The sequence below is a fragment of the Anomaloglossus baeobatrachus genome, chromosome 9, assembly GCF_048569485.1.
Source record: "Anomaloglossus baeobatrachus isolate aAnoBae1 chromosome 9, aAnoBae1.hap1, whole genome shotgun sequence".
NCBI classification, from domain to species: domain Eukaryota; kingdom Metazoa; phylum Chordata; class Amphibia; order Anura; family Aromobatidae; genus Anomaloglossus; species Anomaloglossus baeobatrachus.
In genome coordinates, this window is record NC_134361.1 from 30,828,334 (window position 1) to 30,847,485 (window position 19,152).

General features: G+C 44.8%; 1 protein-coding gene across 1 annotated transcript in view; it reads right to left on the minus strand.

The window, feature by feature from the left end:
- The window catches only part of PLEKHG2 (pleckstrin homology and RhoGEF domain containing G2), a 97,543-nt gene that overhangs the window by 39,742 nt on the left and 38,649 nt on the right, over positions 1-19,152 (minus strand). The window contains exons 3-5 of the mRNA XM_075323472.1: positions 17,809-17,883; positions 14,411-14,847; positions 307-407 (exon numbers count right to left, since the gene is read on the minus strand). Coding sequence (XP_075179587.1) covers positions 307-407; positions 14,411-14,847; positions 17,809-17,857 — 587 coding nt within the window. The 5' untranslated portion in view covers positions 17,858-17,883. The remainder of the gene's footprint in view (positions 1-306; positions 408-14,410; positions 14,848-17,808; positions 17,884-19,152) is intronic.

Consider the following 19,152-nt stretch of genomic DNA (forward strand, 5'->3'; position numbering starts at 1 on the left):
TTTTTTTTACATGTGGACCTTCATTATTGATAAATGGTGTGAGAAATCAGCCCCTTTAAAGCCTGTTGCTAGGGAAAAGTAGAGCAGCTGCCTATAGCAACCAATCAGACCCAAGCTCTTATTTGTCATGGCCCTTTTTGAGAATAAAAGAAGCAATCTGATTGGTTGCTCTGCTCTGCTTTTCCTATACACCTATTTTAATACTGTCATGCATGTAGTTCTGGAGGACTTCTTTAAAGAAATAAAAAATAAAGTAAAATAAAGGACACGCAGCTCCTATTAAGGGACTGTAGTCACCAAACTCACCTGTTAAACTCATAAATATCTTCTATGTTGCAGAATAAAGTGCTGACTTGCTCGGGTTTCAGGGGAAGTTGACCACAATCAATAATGCAGCCTAAATAATCCTATAGGGAGAAAGCATAGGAGACAGCGTTAAAGTACAGAGGTGATACGGCCAGTAATATAACATGTCATACACTGGTAATGTGCAGAATGAACACGACTGTCATGGCTGCCGATGGAGTAGTGCAGCAGTAGAGGTCACGATTGTATCGATGCCCGACTTTCTGAGGGGGTGAGAAGATAGTCAGGGAATGAGGGCACGGCACGGAGAGAACACTGTGCTCATCTGAAATTCTTTCTCTAATCCGCTCCAGATCTTGTCCACTACCGGAGATGAACTACTTGATTTGCGCTGCCCTGGTGCAGTGTCCGGTCTGGTCCTCCGTGGAAGTTGGTCTTTATTTCTTCACCTCAACCCAAGATCCTGGACATCTTTGATGCTTACTAGGCCCCAACAACGCCATTACGGCATGGTACGATTCATGTCATGATGTTACAAGGTCTGGTGAAACAGCCTCAAGCAAAGTCACGACATTGAGAGGCCTAGGAAGTTCAAAAGGCGCCAAGGATGTTGGATGCAGAAGTGAAGACCATCTCTCACAGAGGACCGAAATGGATGCTGAACCACGACAGTGCGAATAGAATTACCCATCTCTAGCCACTACCAGTGGTATCTCAGGTGACTGCGGTTTTCTCTCCTTGTCACCAGTAAGAATGGCTGTCCATCACATAAAAGGTGAATAGATGCGCACCTCTGCTCCATTCATACATGAGTAAGTGTGCGCCATTCTAGAGATTTGTGATGGTCTCAGCTATTAGACCTCTACCAGTCTAGAGTATCTACTAATCCAATGGATAAGTACTAGTGATGAGTGAGTACTCTCATGCTTGGGTGCTCGGTACCTTTAATGAGCAGTTTGACGCTTGGACGGGCTTGACTCGTGTACCGGGTATGATAGAAGCCTATCGGGAACTCAAGCATTTTTCCACAAAAATCGTCCGGAAAGATGCTCAAGTTCCCCATTGACTTCCATTCTAGTCAATACTCAAATAGAGCCTGTCCGAGCGTCAAACTACTCATTACAAGTACCGAGCACCCAAGCATGAGAGTGCTCACTCATCACTAATAAGTACTTCTGGTTACTGGAATACCCCTCGAAAGTGGGGATATTTATGGCATATTGATTTATAGCATAAATGTTTGATAGATGCAAACGTCACTGTTCATGGAGGATCAGGTCTAGAAACCACTCATGCACTGCTACTTGGAGCTCTGTTTCCAAGATAGATGCCGGTAATGCATCTATCAGACAATTATGCCATCTGCTATTGATTTGTCTTAACAGTCCTTTTCAAACCACCACTTCAGTCAGGGGTATCTCTCACTAATCAGCTGGCCATATCTAAGCTTACTGAACATTTGTGAGTTATGGGCCCCATACACAATATACAACTGTTGGCCGAATGACGGTTCAACTGATCGTCCTATCTCTCCCAACTCTTCCATATACAGGAGCGCTCCTGTGTTCTCCTTTGGCATCGTCTAATCTCACTTAGAAGAAACAGATTGGTAGTCCAAAATTGGAGATGCGAGATTCTTATCTCCCCCGACATCACCTGTTGGGTTAGAGTCAGGAGGCCCCAATACATAGTGCCCTGAAGACCAAGTCCACCGATATTGGCGGGTTTGATCAATGTTAAGGGGGCTTTACACGCTACGATATCGTTAATGTTTTATCGTCGGGGTCACGTTGTTAGTGACGCACATCCGGCGTCATTAACGATATCGCAGCGTGTGACACTGACCAGCGACCTCAAAAATGGTGAAAATCGTTCACCATGCAGAGGTCGTCCCAAACTCAAAAATCGGTAAGGGTTGTTTATCCATGTTGTTCATCGCCCATGCGGCAGCACACATCGCTATGTGTGATACCGCAGGAGCGAGGACCGTCTCCTTACCTGCCGCCGGCCCCAATGCGGAAGGAAGGAGGTGGGTGGGATCTTACGTCCTGCTCATCTCTGCCCCTCCGCTTTGATTGGCCGGCCGCTTAGTGACGTTGCGGTGACGTCACTGTGATGCTGAACGTCCCTCCCCCTTGAAGGAGGGATTGTTCAGCAGTCACAGCGACGCCGCCGACCAGGTAAGTACATGTGACGCTGCCGTAGCGATAATGTTCGCTACGGCAGCGATCACAAACAATCGCATGCGCGACGGGGGCGGGTACTTACACGCTCGATATCGCTAGAAATTGCTAGCGATATCGCTACCGTGTAAAGCCCCCTTTAGTCTACATTGTATCCGGGCCGATAAACAGGGAATTGTTGGACATTGGAGTTAACCCAAGTCATATTTTTTCAGGTTTTGAGTAGAGCAGGCTTGAAATAATGAAACATAGGAATATTTTTTTTAAAAAAAACAAAACGTGTTTTATGTACACCCAAGAAAATCTGATCCCAAGCCTTGCAGACACTCCGCGGTCTTGAACTTTTCCCCAGTACCTCAGTGGAACCCGCTATTATATTTCATCAAGGACAAATGGTTTTTTTTATTTCCTGTACTATTGAAGTAGTCTAGCCGACAGCTGCTATATTAGTAGTCATACTCCTGTACGTACATATCCTAGTCAGCAAACACTGTGCTGCTTCCTGAAATGCGTCGTCTGTTTTTACCAACATTTCTTCAATGCTGATTATGTCCATACAGCAAACATGGCACCTATCTGTCGAAGCGGGTGAATCATGTGCTTATCTATTGAACCATACTTGAAGGCAGACATTCCAACATCATTGCTGATTTCCCGTTTTTAGACAGCGAGTGTTGAATGAGCACTCATCAGACAGATAAGCTGACCAAGATAAACCATCCAGATGACATCACCATCCAATAAGCGATGGATTATTTCTGCTTTATCCTTAAATCTGCAACCCTTGTCCACGTGGCTTTATTCAAATACTTTTTCTGGTGTATAAAATACAGCAGAGGCTGCAGTAAAACTGAAAATCTTAGGTAAGAAACCTGTACTGGAGAGCTCAATGCCAAACAGCAGCTGCAAAAGCAGATACAATTTTAAGTTTACTAAAAAGAGCAATAAAAAAACTGTTTCTCTTCATATGTTGGGAGGCTTTGATTCTAGAATGCATTTTTGTTTCATGCTCTAATAAGAATGGGATGTGGGTAAATCATAGGCACACATATATACGTAAAGGGAACCTATCACCTGATTTGGTGACTTTACCAGTGGGCTCTTAGGCTACTTTCACACTTCTGGTTTTTGCTCTGTGGCACAATACGGCGCTCTGCAGAAAAAACGCAACCGTTTTTTTTTGCCACCGGTTGCGGGTTTTTTTTCATACACTTACATTAGTGCCGTATTGTGCCGCATGGGCTTGCGTTCGGTCCGGTTTTTGCCGCATGCGGCAGATTTAGCCGATGCCGCGGCCGGATGGAACGTTGCCTGGAACGTTTTTTGCTCCGGGAAAAAAAAAGCATCGCGCCGCATCCGGCCGCTGCGGCGCATTTTTCAATGCATGCCTATGGACGCCGGATGCAGCGCGATGCGGAAAAAACGCATCCGGCCGCCGCATGCGGTTTCTTCCACTGCGCATGCTCAGTAGCATGCCGCAACCGGAAAAACCCGGACGGGCCGCATGTAAAAACTTATGCAAAGGATGCGATGTTTTCGCCGCATCCGTTGCATAGGTTTCACAGCCGGATTGAGCCGCACTGCTCAAACCGGATGTGTGAAAGTAGTCTTATATACAGCCTTCTAACATACTGTATATAAGAGCCCAGGCCGCTGTGTAGAACATAAACACTTTATAATACTCACCTAAATGGTCGGTGCAGTGTAGACTAGTCGGATGGGTGGCGCTGTTCTCCAGCTGCGGCGTCTCCTCTTTCGGCCATCTTTATCCTCCTTCTTCTGAAGCCGGGGTGCATGATGCGTCCTACGTCATCCACACTAGCCGGCATTGAGGTCCTGCGCAGACGCGCTATAATACTTTGATCTGCCCTGCTCAGGACAGATCAAAGTGCGTCTGCGCAGGACAGAGGATGCGTCATGCACCCAGGCTTCAGAAGAAGGAGGACAAAGATGGCCGAAAGAGGAGGCGCCACACTCGGAGAACGGAGCCACCCATCTGACCAATCTGCACCGTACTGACCATTTAGGTGAGTATAATAAAGTGATTTTTACGTTCTACACAGCAGCCTGGGCTCTTATATACAGCTATCTAACATGCTATATATAAGGGCTCACTGGTGGTGGCCGTAGCCTATAGTCACCAAATCTGGTGACAGGTTCCTTTTAAAGAGGACCTGTCACTGTGACTTGCTATAAATATGTATTTTTATTACTTGGTGTAAATGCTGCCATTCTCCTGAATCTAGCATTGTATTTCTTTTGTCCCTGCTCCTTTCTGCTCCTGAGATATGGTGTCTTCTTTCCTATATATACGTCTAATCTTGTTAGCCAAGTGGGCGGGGTCATCAAAAAGTTTCCTACTAATAACATTTTATTACCATACCCAATTGGCTATAAAGACTAGATTTATATACAGGGAAGAGGAGGCCATATCTCAGGAATGGAGAGGATCAGGAGCAAAAGAAAAACATCGCCGGATTCAGGAGAACAGCGGCATTTACATCAAGAAAAAAAAATTACATTAGATAATTATTGCAAGTGACAGGCCCTCTTTAAAGGGGTTGTCTGGTCTTTCTCTGATAAAAGTCTACAATCACTATATATGACTGCAGACTTCTGAATCCATACAGTGTGCACACTGCACACACTCTCAGGATTTTCCGATATTGCCAGCGAACTGTTTTGTATTCTTCCAGCCACATTTGCTTAAATTGAGCGCATCCGATCATGTCTAGTCAGAATGTGGCTCTAATAATGCAATTCTCATACATGCGGTCATTGCCGGCAATACCTGAGAATCCTGGCAGTGTGCACACTGCACACTGTAAGGATTCAGATATCTTCAGTCACATGAAGTGACTTCAGACTTTTATCAGAAGACCGGACAACCTCTTTAAATGTAGGTCAAAACGAAAGGCTGATCAGGGCTATTCTTCATTTTCATCTAGCTGAACCACAGCAAGTCAGAAGAAACCCACCATTTATAAAAAGAGACCTCCTACCCAATTTATTCAATCAGTTCCCTTGTGTCCTGTTTACCCTGTGGAGACTGAAGCTGGACCCCACATACAAAATGAGGCCTTACAAGTGATTTAACATGAAGAAGACCCTACTGTTTACCTGTTTTTTAAGCAGAATTGTATTTGCTTTTGCAGCTGCTGCTTGGCATTGAGCTGACATTTTATTTAACAATAGCCTAAAAATAAGGCCTCATTCTACAGTCATAGCCTAAGAGGATGAAAGTGGGCTCACGTAGAACTGTGAATAACATATGCACAACTGCCCCATTAGGAACTCGCCCCAGGAACAAATAGGGGGCAAAATGGCACACGAGAGGTTATAAATTTGGTGGAGGAAGTTCTGACAGTTTGCAGGGATGACCCTTTTTTACGACCCATAAAATAAACATAGTCATCTGGGCCCCTGATTTTCTTTGTTAGGCACATCTGTTGTACACATGAGCCTGCAAAATGAATGATGTGCTACTAATTATGTGCGTGGCAATGGAAAGGAGCAATTACTGGCCCTGGGACAAGTCATTGTGGCCACCAACCCTCTGACCTTGTATGTAGGGCAGTGGTGGCACGAGTCATTGGGCCACCCTGGCGGTGTTATGGAGCTGTATAGTGAACTCATACGGGTATTTATGGGTCATTAATTTCATCATTCTGCTCTGATCTATATAGATCTGCAGAAAACTGGAAAGTCCAAGATCTCACCAGATGGACGTGAGCAATGTTCTTTCCAAACCACTGATAAGATTTTGCAATTTTCTGCAGTCTTTTTGGTAATTGAGGAGCCGATTCCCCGTGGATTTACACCGGAAACTTTGTTTACAAATAGGTCATTTCTCCCAAAGCGGATGAGAGGTCGGGAACTCTGCTCTGGAATCTCATAGGAGGCGTCTCCAACAAGAGGGAGAACACGGGTGATAAGTGCAGGCCGAGAGCGGAGAATGGAGGAGATGCGTGGAGAAAGGAAGGGAACGAGGTCGTAAAGGAAGGATCTCAATAAGTGACCATCAGAAAGGTAATTCGTAAAGAAAGAAAGGGGAACGTCCCTAATCCGATCACTATCGGAAAAAGATATTCTCTAAAAGAATCCCAATCACGCTCATATTTAATGCAGCAATCTTTCTCGATTTTGGATGTCACCCAACTTTATGCCCTGACCTCTAGGATTCCCATAATCCCGAAAATGAAGGGTTTGCAACACTAATTTATTGCCGTGTCCTTTATAAGTTTTGCCTGCACATTAGCACCTCAGGTCTCCTGCCTGTGCACTTTTTTGGCACTGTTGTTATTGGGTTTATCATAGCTGTCATGGCTGTGCTAACGGAAACCATGGCGTTCAACTCATTTGGGGGCCCCTATTTTGATGGGATTGGCTGCCACTATTAGGCTAATGCGGGCGTCACTTGGGACGATCTATCGTGCGATTGCACGAGTGATCGTACCCGCCCCTGTCGATTGTGCGTCACGGGCAATTAGTTGCCCGTGGCGCACAAAGTCGTTAACCCCCCATCACATGTACTTACCTCCCGGGCGACGTCGCTGTGGGCGGCGAACATCCACTTCCTGAAGGGGGAGGGACGTTCGGCGTCACAGCGACGTCACACGGCAGCCGGCCAATAGAAGCGAAGGGGCGGAGATGAGCGGGACGTAAACATCCCGCCCACCTCCTTCCTTCCGCATTGCCAGCGGGACACAGGTAAGCTGTGTTCATCGTTCCTAGGGTGTCACACGGAGCGATATGTGCTGCCACGGGATCGATGAACAACCTGACCGACGATTTTTTGAAAGTGAGCGACGTGTCAACGATGAACGAGAAGGTGAGTATTTCTGCTCTTTCACCGCTGTCACACACTATGATATATCAGACGATGCCGGATGTGCGTCACTACCGATGTGACCCCAACGACATATCGCCCGATATATCTTACCGTGTGACGCCCGCATAAGTACACTTCCGACGCGCATCCAGCTGAAGTAAGGCAGGGACCGGAGTTGGCGGGCCCCCACCACTCCTGGCGATCGTCCCATTCCTGTCTTTGGCTCACAGAGTGATTACCTATTCCAACCGGCTGCAAAGTCCTTGCCACCTCCTTGGCTCTGCTTTCCTGCAGCAGTGTGATGATGTTGCAGAGTGATGACCTCATCACGCTGCTGCACAGATGATGCGCCAACCCTGCTCTGCCCCACTGTCTCTGCCTTAAGAATCAGCACATGGCTAATTTGCATGCCCCTCCTCTTCACATGCAAATTAGCCAGTGTAGTGGCAGAAGCAACACTTCCGGGCCCTCACAGCGGCCCTGGTCAGGATTGATCCTTACGCATAAGTCCCAAAAAAAACCCAAACATGTAGCACATGGTATACGTTTCTTTGCATTGGCCATCTGTGTATGAAAACTGCATGCAGATGCATACATGCCAGACAGAGGCCAGAAGAACACACAGAATTTTACTGTACATGTCAAGAAAAGTTCTTGACATACACTGGAGGCTACGTGTACATACGCAGAGTGTATCTAGAATATAAAGGTGTGTAGGGGCCTCTCAACTTACAGCTGATACTGTGGGGGTGGAGGGGGGGGCGGGGGGAGGTCAGGCTTCTTGAATTTCAACACCTGATCCCTAAGTTCTGTCTGGAGAAAACCTGCCACCAGAGGTGCCTAGTCAAGGCTCAAGGCTGTAGAAGGTGGGCTTGTCCTCTACCGGTTGTCCTGCCCCGGTAATGTCATGTACTCTGTGTGTTATATTAAGTACTGATTGCAGATGTTAATATGTTGTGCTGTAAGCTGGGTGCAGGTTCCAGATTCATTAGAGCGGGACTGTTACCACCTAGTAGTTGGGCTGAGATGTTGGCAGACCGGAAGAGATAGGGTTAAAGGGGAAGTGACAGATGCGGGAAAGAAATAGAATAGTTGGGAGGTCTTTAGAGGAGCTAGTCTAGACTAGGATTCAAGTGTGAGAAGACATAGCCTCGGTGTTAGGGCCAGTCAGGGAACCCTGAGGTATCCTAGAGAGGTCCAGAGCCTATGACTCACCCCGGCGAGCTTAGTGAGTTGTCCGGCTATAGAGCCGCTGGGGTCCTGAATCAGACAAAGGTGAACGGAGTCAGAAGGAAGCAGACACAGACCCCGGAGCTTGAGGATGAGACCCAAGATAGCAAAGAGGGACAGCTCGAAAGGTAGTACCCCATACTGTCAAGAAGGCCATGTCTGTCATAACAGTGTGAAGAATAAAGTGAACTTTTTGGTTGGCTAAGTGAGCACTGGTGTCGTGTATGTTACTGACTGTCTAAGACAATGACCGCCAGTGGGGTGACGGACACCAGACTGAAGAAACTAGTAAGGCGGGCTTTACACGTTGGGACATCGCTAGTATCGGCTAGCGATGTCGAGCGCGATAGCACCCGCCCCCATCGCACATGCGATATGTGGTGATAGCTGCCGTAGCGAACATTATCGCTACGGCAGCTTCACACGCACATACCTGGTCGGAGACGTCGTGGTAACTGCCGAACAATCCCTCCCTCAAGGGGGAGGTGCGTTCGGCGTCACCGCGACGTCACTAAGCGGCCGGCCGATAGAAGCGGAGGGGCGGAGATGAGCGGGACATAACATCCCGCCCACCTCCTTCCTTCCTCATTGCCGGGGGGACGCAGGTAAGGAGATGTTTGTCGTTCCTGCGGCTTCACACACAGCGATGTGTGCTGCTGCAGGAACGACAAACAACATCGTACCGGCAGCAGTAACGATATTATGGAATGGAGCGATGTGTCACCGATCAACGATTTTTGACGTTTTTGCGATCGGTGATCGTCGCTCCTAGGGTTTACACGCTGCGATGGGACCCCGACGATATATCGTTACCGATGTCGCAACGTGTAAAGTCCGCCTTAGTGTTGTGCACCCCACCAGAGGTCCCATCCACACACAGTGGCTCGTTAGTTATCGAGACCGGCGCCCGGGCGGCCTGCTTCAAGGTCACCATACACATTAAACTAATGTTCGTAGAACCCACCAATATCGACAAGATTGGTCAACAGTCTAATGTGTATGGGGGACTCCCGACTCTTCTCCCACAGATGATGTCAGGGGAGATAAGGATCCAGAGTGTGCAATTTTGGACTGCCTAACCTATTGCTCTCCGGGTGATATCCTGACCCCAGAGGAGTCTGCTGGCCGAATGATCAGCCAAACCATCACCATCAGCTATGTAAAGCGTAAGGTATGCTTGGCTTCACTTTCTACATGCAATCACTTGCACCCACAGATTGCAGACACTATATTTGGCCCCGGAGCTTTCAGACAATGTGTACCAGCTTCCACTGTAGTTCTACCAAGAAGATGGGTGTCTGGGAGCTTGAGATTGTTATCAGAACATATTGCAGTATGTGCGCTTTCCATTTTTGGGGCCTCCTGGGGTGGCTTCCTAGAGTACAACAACATCCAAATCATCCAGAGATTTACAACCCCTCTCCCCAAGTTGACTATAGGATTACGCGGATATTAGTAGAGCAAATTCTTTGCTACTTTATGGCTCAGATTCAACGACATTGTTATTGTAAATGGCTCGTTCACATGAACAAGTAGACAACTTCATCATCCGCAAGAAGAAAAAATAACAGTGTAAAAACATTTACTGTATACAGATATTTCCTGTGCATCTGCCGTCACTCGCCGGATTGCTTCCTACTCTAATCTAAATATATTTTTTTATGGTTTTTCTTCTCAACGTCGTCACTCGGCTTGTCCATATGAAGGACCTCATAAGTGTGAGGAGCACAGGCCGGCCAAGCATTGCCCGGTGGGATTCGTAACCTCTAATAATGTGACTCTCCCACTGCTAAGAGCAGGAAGAGCCGTGAAGAAAGGCTCCATATTACGTTAGTGTGGTCTGCGCTCCCTCACACAATGACCTCTGCCCAGTGGGAATGTGTCAGAGAGACGCTGGGTCTCAGCAATCTCTGGAATTCCACGAATATCATTGGCCACCAGTTTATTCTGCTGGAGTAACTACACATCCATCACTGGGCAGATGTGGAACCATAAACCATTGACTGCAACCTTCTGCTTACGGATCCTAACGACGGAGTGCAGAAAAGAGACTCAATGTATTTCACTCTTAAACAAAAAAATTTAGGGGGTTTACAACTTTTTCGGAACTAGAATAAGGGAAAAAATATGATGGTATCAACTTTTAATGCTCCCTACTTGAATTTTAGGCATTAAGATGTAAAAATCTAGCCAATACGGTAAATAAGATTTGGTATAGTCTTTCACAACCATCTAAATCGTAGAACATTGGGGTCTGCAACTCTACGGTGTGTAAAGTCCCACCATAGACCCATTTCTTTTTTTTTTTTATAAAAGTAGTGATACAACCGTTTTGATAAGTATAGCTATGTCACGTTGACTATGGGGAAGCGGGGCTCCTACGCTTGGGGACTGTTACACTGTACAAAAGGGCTGGTAAGACGTAGTACAGCGGATTCCCCACTAGGTGGCAGCATAGTGAAAAAGAGTCAAAGTAACACTGTAACAGAAAGGCAGCTGAAGTACAGCTGAGTAACTTCAGCAGGCAATTCACAGGCGAACCACCAGGGGGCAATAGAGTAGTCAAGCAGTCAGGGTCGAACCGGGAAGTCAAGTCAGTTCAGAGGGAGGATCAAGATCAGGTCAGAAAATAGAACCAAGGTCGGATGCCGGGAGATCGGGTATGCAGAGGGACACACAAAGGGCACAGGGAACAGAAGGCAAGACTGGAGGGTGGGGAGACACAAACACGGGAAGGAGGATGAACCAGGATGGGTAAGAAACTGACAGGAGTGGGAAGTCAGGGACTGGGAAGGACGGCCGAACGGGGGAGGGTACAAGTCAGGGCATGGTTACAAGGAGACAGATCAAACAAGAAATCTCACTAGAGCCAGTCACAGGCTGCAGAGCAAAACTATAACCAGCACTGGAATGCTGGTGCAGCTCCCAGATATAGTGTCTCCTGAGGCTGATGGGAATTAACCCTTGACATGACCAAGCTGAGTCTGGGAAACTCTGGAGCGAGGTATACCGGTCCTGGATCATGACAGCGGCCCTATGCTATCCCTAACCTCAGGGATATTCCTAATGGTGGAGACCTATGAGTTTTCTTCCTGGTCCTTGCTCCTGACCAGTCCTGATCTTATTCCTTCCCCCCAGGAAGGGACAGGACAGGAGTGTGTTGAAAACTACAGAAACAGACAGACTGAGGAAACCAAAACTCTGTTACTCAGCACACACACATACACACACACACACACACACACACACACACACACACACGTATAAAACAATAAGATATTAGGAGAAAAATAAGAGGAGGAAGGAAGTACAAAACAGTAGGAGTAAACTCCACAACCACACCAAGCAAAAGCAACACTTTCACCAGAAAGTCTGAGATGCCAAAGCTCACTGACCCTCACAGGATACTATAGCTGGCATGGGTAGAAGATCTCACCTAGCATAAATAGGAGGGGAACAGATGTGATTGGCTACTCGACCACATGTGATCACAGCAGCTTAACAAGCAGACTAACAGAAATTAACTCTTTCTAGCCTGCCTATGAATAAGCTCAAAGCAGGTCGATGCACGTGTCTGCCTGTGTTGATCCCAGACACCAGAGAAACCATCGGGTGGAGTGTCAGAATCTGCAATCTGAACAGAGCCCGATGCCGCCATGACAGTTGGCGAAGTTTGTGCAAGACTTTGTTTGACAGTCCTCTAGAATTTTCCATGAGATCAAGGCTAAAAGAAAAAAGATTTGGTACCAACTTAGCCAGTTGAGAAAAGATTGCTCTCAAGGCTAAGACATGAATTTTTTAATTTGACATTTCTGAAGTAGTTATTAGAAGAACCCCGGGGGGGTGGGGGGGGGGGGGGGGGGTGGTTAAAGGATTCCAATAAATTTTCGCAATAAAAAAAATTGGGCCAAAAAATTTTCCTTCAAAGTATTTCCCAAACATGACCTTGGAAGTCTGATCAATGGGAGTTCTTGTCGGTCAAAGTTCCACCTTGCCTAAGGGTGGACTAATTCCATCTCGTGATGATGAATATGTGTTAAGGCCAACGCACGTTAGAGAAAGGTTAGACAAACCCTGTGATTTCGGTGGGACCAGCAAACATCTTTTGTGCATGGGGCCTTTCCTGACAGATGATGTTGAGCAAAAGTACTATGGGACATGGTGAATTTCACTCCTCTCCTATTTGTTCTTTTGGGTTGTCAATCAGGGGCTTATTTCCCTCTCCTCGTTGGGAATGAATGCATGCTCGGGCTGAAGCGTGAGTGCGTGTTTATGGGGGCGGTAGAAAAATAGCTGTTGGACAAACAAGCGTTCAGTCAACAGATATCTAAAGCATGTGGGCACCTTTATGGAGTGAGGGTACTACGTGGCTTCCAAAAGTCATGTACTCCTACATTCCTTAAAGTTTGGAAATTTCCCGCTATTCCAAATATACTGACTACATAGGCATGAGTGTAGTATGAACCCGAGCAAAACAGGGAATGGGGTCTTGTCCTATCATGACCATCTTTAGCAGTAAGCTCCAAATATTTGAAATCTTACTGTTATTTTGGCATCACTAATGCTCAGAAATAATGCTCACAGTGATGTCACTTACAGGGATAAAACTTAGTGATGTCACAGTAGAGGGATAATACACACAGTGATGTTACAGTACAGGGGTAATACACACAGTGATGTCACAGTAGAGGGATAATACACACAGTGATGTTACAGTACAGGGGTAATACACACAGTGATGTCACAGTACAGGGATAATCCACACAGTGATGTCACAGTACAGGGATAATCCACACAGTGATGTCACAGTACAGGGATAATCCACACAGTGATGTCACAGTACAGGGGTAATACACACAGTGATGTCACAGTACAGGGGTAATACACACAGTGATGTCACAGTACAGGGATAATACACACAGTGATGTCACAGTGCAGGGTTAAATAGTTAGTGATGTCATAGTACTAGAGTATTGCACACATGATGTCATTCAACAGTGATAATGCAGTTATGTAACAGCACAGGAAGAGTCTAAGACATAATGCCGTAGAGACATTGTAATGCAGTGGATTTTATGTCTCAGTGGATATGGGTCCCCCTAGCTGTTGGGCCCCTTGGCAGCTTCTATGCCTCCTACATGTCCATAAGGCTATGGAAGGAACTACCATGTTTGATTTTGAGCTGTTGAAGCATCACAGATTACCGCACCTACTACCTCAGTGATCATTTTGGGAATACCCTTCTAAACTATTGTCAGTTGCATCCATCTTTACCATCTTACCCCTAGGAGATTGTCCTGAGAGCATTGCTTTATAGGTCATTTCCTCAGAAGCCGGCTACACCATCTGCCGATGATGTCTGAAAGCTGAAAATGTTTTATATTTAATGATACATCAGCGAATAGTTGGGTGTAGGACATCCCCAAATTCCCGGGATGAAAACACGGCACCGCTCTCTAGCACAGAAATGCCAGTTATGAGGGCTATGACGGCACAGCTGCCTCAGAGCTAATAATACAAGTGTGTGGCTCGGACAGCTGGGCCGACATCCGTCATTTTCATGTCAGATCCTTGATGAAAATGTAAAAGTTGCTTTCTCGGACCCTGTGCCCACACTTATCACCGGATTGTTGCTTTGATCAGCATGGCGTAAATCTCTATTTCTAAGCCCTAATGAAATCCAAGTGGGTGTACTAAAGTTTCGCTGCAATAATTGTACCAATATTCTTGCCTACTTACATGTTGAGGGACATGAATGGTAGGCAACCATCCTGGTGGACAACCATGACATAAAACATTACCCATGCAAGACAATAGGAAGAACCTAGAAGATACAAGCCAGTAGCAGTGGTCCTCTCACCTCTACGATACTCTTTAGATCACGGACATAGGCCTGTTCAGTTTCCAGAATTTCTAGCACCACTCTGTCCACGTGGGAAAGCTTGGCCTTAGGATCCTTTGCTTTACGCAAAATCGGAGACCATGTGCAGCCAAGAAAGGCTCGTTCATTAGACAGCACCTTGTGTTCACTCTCCAACTGGGCCACAGGCGTAAGGTCGAGACTGATATCGCTGCCATTTTGTTGAGGATAGGAAGGACCACAGTATTGAGAGGATCCCAGGGTCCCACTACTACCAAACGAGCTGTGGCTGTCCTGAAGGGAGGCTGAAGAGGTGGAAGAGCTGAGACTAACTGGACGGTCGCTGTCCGAACACACGGTATTAACGGAGGTGCAGCTGCCAGACATCCCGGCTGCTATTCCACTAAGAGAACTGACAGATGAAGGCCTGGGGGCAGCTAGGAATAAAAAAGAGAATGCGATACATTTATTTTACATTTTTGACCGGTGGTGGCACATTCATCATAACCTGTATGCCATGTCCATTTCCGTTATGTTGGTGAATCACATCATTTTTGATAGATCTGTTCTATATGATGGCTGCTGATTACCCTTACCGATCCTAGTTTTGGGAAAAGAAGGATGGACTGGCCATGGTAAATTTAAGAAACTGGGGCTAAAATATGTTGGGCAAAATACATTTCTGCCCGATAATCACTATATAGTTGGCATCTTATAGCCACATCTCTAAACATACCGTAATTTATTGCGTTGAGAAAAAGCCTATTCGAACATTTGTGACAAAATATATAGTTAAGCTGTAGTCTCAAACCCTAGCTAAAAAGAATCCAAGCAGTAAGATCTGAGGAACATACCCAACTAAACCCAATATTTCGAAACTAAATCCAGTGTTACCAAATTAAACCCAATAGTAACCAACCAAAGACAACATTACTCAACTAAACCCAACATTACCAAAGTAAATCTAGTTTTACCCAAGTAAACACAACATTACCCTACAAAAAAACACTATTACACAACTAAACCCCAAATTACCAAAATTAATCTAATTTTAACCAACTAAACCCAATATTACTCTACAAAAAAATTACCCAACTAAACCTACATTACCCTAAAAAAACAACATTATCCAAACCATTTCAACATTGCCAAACCAAGCCCAACATATTACCCACCGAAACCCAATATATTAACCGACTAAAGCACACATCTCAAACTAAATCCAATATTACCAAATGAAACCCAATATTACCCAATCAAACCAAACATTATTCAACTAAACCCAACATTACCAAGATAAATCTAATTTTATCTAAGTAAACCCAACATTACCCTACTAAAACAAACATTACCCAACCAAATTCAAAATTACCAAACTAAAGCCAAAACTGCTCAATAAAACCCAACATTAATCAACTAAACCCAACATTGCAAAATAAAATTAATATGACTCAACAACACCCAACATTATCCAACTAAACTCAGCATTACCAATCTAAATCCAATATATTACCCAGTTAAGCTGAACTTCAAAATGTGGTTCACCCCTTTTCATTATTTGCTAAATCGATATTCTGTTGAGAAACAATGTTTCTCTCAAATACCTTGCGTTGGCAATAGTGCCTGTGAGCGGCGCTATTGCAGTCCACTCTTCACTATCGCTTGACCCCCCAGGCTCCGTGAACTCGGGGATCCGGTGATGTCACGTCAACTTCCTGTTCACTTGACATCACCGCGGCCAGCTTCTCTCCATGAGTCACTGAGCTGTGAGCGGCGTTTCACCGCTCGTCACAGCCCAGCATCCCTCTTGCTTGCAGCACTCTGCAGTGAAGGAGAAGAGAGCAGGTAGATGCTGGACTGTAATGAATGGTGAAACACCGCCCACAGCCCAGTGACTCATGGAGCTTAGAGCCGGCTGCGGTGATGTCAGATGAACAGGAAGTTGACGTGACATCACTGGATCCCCGAGGTCACGGAGCCCCGGGGTTCAAGCGATGGGGAAGAGTGGACCGCAATAGCACCGCTCACAGGATCTGTTGCCAATGCAAGGTATTTAAGAGAAACATTGTTTCTCAACATAATATCCATCTAGCAAATAATGAAAAGGGGTGAACCACCCCTTTAACCCAACATTAGCCAACAAAAATCAACTTGACCAAATTAAACCCAATAATACCCATCCAAACTCAATATAACCCAACATTACCTAAATAAATCTAATGTTTTCCAACTGAACCCAATATTACCCTACCAAATTCAAAATTATCAAACTAAACCTAGTACTGATCAATCAAACCCAATATTAATCCACAGGACCCAACATTGCTAAAGAAACCTAATATGACTTAACGAAACCCAACATTACCTATCCAAATGCAATATGACCCAACTAAACCTAACTTTGCCTAAATAAGTCTAATGTTATCCAATTGAACTCAAGATTACCCTACCAAATTTAACATTACCAAACTAAATCCAAAATATTTCCCAACTAAACCCAAAATTATTTTACTAAACCCAACATTACCTATCCAAACTCAACATAACCCAACTAAACCCAACATTACCTATCCAAACTCAACATAACTTAACTAAACCCAACATTACCCATCCAAACTCAACGAAACCCAACTAAACCCAACATTACCTATCCAAACTCAACATAACCCAACTAAACCGGACATTACATAGTTACACAGGTTGAAACAAGACTTAGGTCCATCAAGTTCAACCTTTCCTTACCATTATACATTCTTTGTCACCAAATTATCTATAACCAACAATGCCACTTTTGCTGAGACAAGTGTCCTCATTACCAAAATAAATCTAATATTATCCAACCAAACTCAACATTTCCAAACTAAACCCAATATATTACTTAACTAAACTGAACCCAACATTATTCTACTAAACCCAACCCTACCTAAGCAAAATCAACATTTACAAACTAAACCCAATATGTTGTCCAACTAAACGCAAAATCCTAATTCAAACCCAATATTAACCAAGCAAAAAACCATAACCAAATTGTGCCTAAGATTACCAAACAGAACCCAACATTACCAAACTAAAACTCTCATCCATTGTTTAAAACTAACTACTAAAAAACTCAAAAGAAAAAAAACATTTTGCACAATTTAGATTAATCTAAAGAATTGAACATGTATTTGTAAATTCTTTAAATTCTTCAGAATGGTCAATCTTTTAAAGATCTTGCCGGGCAATGCCCAACGTGAGAATAAGTGGCTGCCAATGAACAGACCTTTGCCAACAAATGTACCTATGTCAGATTTTGCTCTTTGAGAACCAGTGTTCCTTTTGGATTATAGAAATTTTGGTACTTGAAGGGTACAAAGAAAACTGAGTAGGTCTTCTGGAGTTTTCAATTAAGAACCTACCTTGTTCACCTGGTCGCTTTCTGCTTCCTTTCAGGACTCCTTCCGGCATGTTGAAAAGATGGGGGTCTCCCCGTCCTGTGGCGGAAAGAATTTTATATAGGTGAACTAATATTTACATTATTCTTTATCTCTAATTTGTGACATTTGTAGTAAAAAATACATAGAATAAAATTCTAAAATAAGATATAAAATTTAAGTGGTATTATATCAGCCTTTATCTATAGGTTGTATAAATCAAAATGACCAAAATGTGGCATTTCTTCAATGCAGCATTTCAAGTCTTGGTATATAATGTTTAATGTAGAGCCATTGATCTCTCCTCCGCTCATACCTAGTTCCTATAGGCCAGTGATCTCTCTTCCGCTCATACCTAGTTCCTATAGGCCAGTGATCTCTCCTCCACTCATACCTAGTTCCTATAGGCCCGTGATCTCTCCTTCGCTCATACCTAGTTCCTATAGGCCAGTGATCTCTCCTCCGCTCATACTTAGTTCCTATAGGCCAGTGATCTCTCCTCCACTCATACCTAGTTCCTATAGGCCCGTGATCTCTCCTCCACTCATACCTAGTTCCTATAGGCCCGTGATCTCTCCTCCGCTCATACCTAGTTCCTATAGGCCAGTGATCTCTCCTCCGCTCATACCTAGTTCCTATAGGCCAGTGATCTCTCCTCCGCTCATACCTAGTTTCTATAGGCCAGTGATCTCTCCTCCGCTCATACCTAGTTCCTATAGGCCCGTGATCTCTCCTCCGCTCATACCTAGTTCCTATAGGCCAGTGATCTGTAAAGATAAATGATGGCTCTGGTCTACTAAATTACTTTTCACTTAGCGGATGAGGAGTTAAGGCTGCATTTAAAACCCTGTGGTCTAATCCTCCAGCCCAACGGTATTATTACTGTTGGTTTATATTCACCAAATCTGCAATTAAATTTAACCCACCAACCTCACATATAACTGAGTAAAGAGGGTAAAAATCAGGACAAGCCTTGCCACAATTGAATGTGACTTAATATTATTAATGACAGCAAGAATAGCAAATAGCCGTGCAACCTACAAATCATACGCGGTAAACCAAGAAGCAAAAATACGGTTCGCGAAAAGTTAACTTTTTTCTAATTTCATTCTTGTGTTAGTGTGCAGATAAAAAAAGACCAATTAACACGCTGCGATTTATCTTTAGGGAGGGATATACCCTTATGGACAATCGTTTCCCATGTGTTATTTTAGGCAATAAGGGTGGCCCTACTGACGGCATCCCCTTCTGTTAGCTGAAGCTAAAATATGTCCATAGGCTCCTTCACTAGAGGTTTTACTGTTGGACAACACCGATCCTCTGATTGCA